Below are 731 nucleotides of genomic sequence, written 5' to 3'. Positions count from 1 at the left end.
TTTTTTTTTTTTTTTTTTTCATGATTGTTCAGAAACCGCAGGTCTGGCCAGAATGACCGCCTGTCTGGGGTCAGTGTGGCTCTTCACTATGGTTCAGAGAGTGAAGACGACGCCGTTCTCTCTGGTCAGTATGAGCTGCTGAAGGTGAAGAGGAACTCGCCTCCCCTCGTGTCGTATCTGAACGTGTCGATGTTTTCAGGCTCTGTTTGCTACGACGAGGGAGAGTCCGAAGCTGAGAGTCAGAGTTCCAGTATGGAGATGAGCAACCCAATCTTCCAGTTATATGAAGCTGTGAGAGGCGCCAGGAACAACCAGGGCCAAGTCTTCTCCGAACCGTTCCAGCAGCTGCCGTCTCGCAGGGAGTACCCTGATTATTACCAGCAGATCAAACAGCCAATCGCTCTGCAGCAGATCAGGTGAGGAGTCATTTAAAGAAAACATTTCATATTGACTGAGTTCACATGGGTCTGAACTCAACAAATGAAACGGAAAAAAAATGTGTTCCTTTTTTCGTTAGGGCAAAGATGAAGAACGGTGAATATGAAAATGTGGAGCAGATGGAGTATGACCTCAATACGATGTTCGAAAATGCAAAACGCTACAACATGCCTAACTCAAGCATCTACAAGCGGGCCTTCAGGCTGCAGCAGATCATGCAGGTAAACAGACATTTATCCAACCTGTGTGTGGTTCTTCTGCTGACCCTCTAGGGCCCACGGGCCCCCCGTTGA

The 731-nt window shown here is 48.0% G+C and overlaps 1 protein-coding gene across 1 annotated transcript; it reads left to right on the top strand.

Moving 5' to 3' along the window:
- Nucleotides 1-25: 25 nt before the first annotated feature.
- On the top strand, nt 26-712 carry LOC103399465 (protein polybromo-1-like). The gene is made up of 3 exons (XM_008338152.2): nt 26-124; nt 200-416; nt 518-712. Exons 2-3 carry the CDS (start codon nt 253-255, stop codon nt 708-710), a joined length of 357 nt encoding a protein of 118 aa, XP_008336374.2. The 5' UTR covers nt 26-124; nt 200-252; the 3' UTR covers nt 711-712.
- Nucleotides 713-731: the final 19 nt, after the last annotated feature.

This window comes from Cynoglossus semilaevis, unplaced genomic scaffold (assembly GCF_000523025.1).
Source record: "Cynoglossus semilaevis isolate Cse_v1.0 unplaced genomic scaffold, Cse_v1.0 C19003378, whole genome shotgun sequence".
Classification (NCBI taxonomy): Eukaryota; Metazoa; Chordata; class Actinopteri; order Pleuronectiformes; family Cynoglossidae; genus Cynoglossus; species Cynoglossus semilaevis.
The sequence above is the reverse complement of the archived record's forward strand: the minus strand, read 5'-3'. Positions and strand labels throughout refer to the sequence as shown.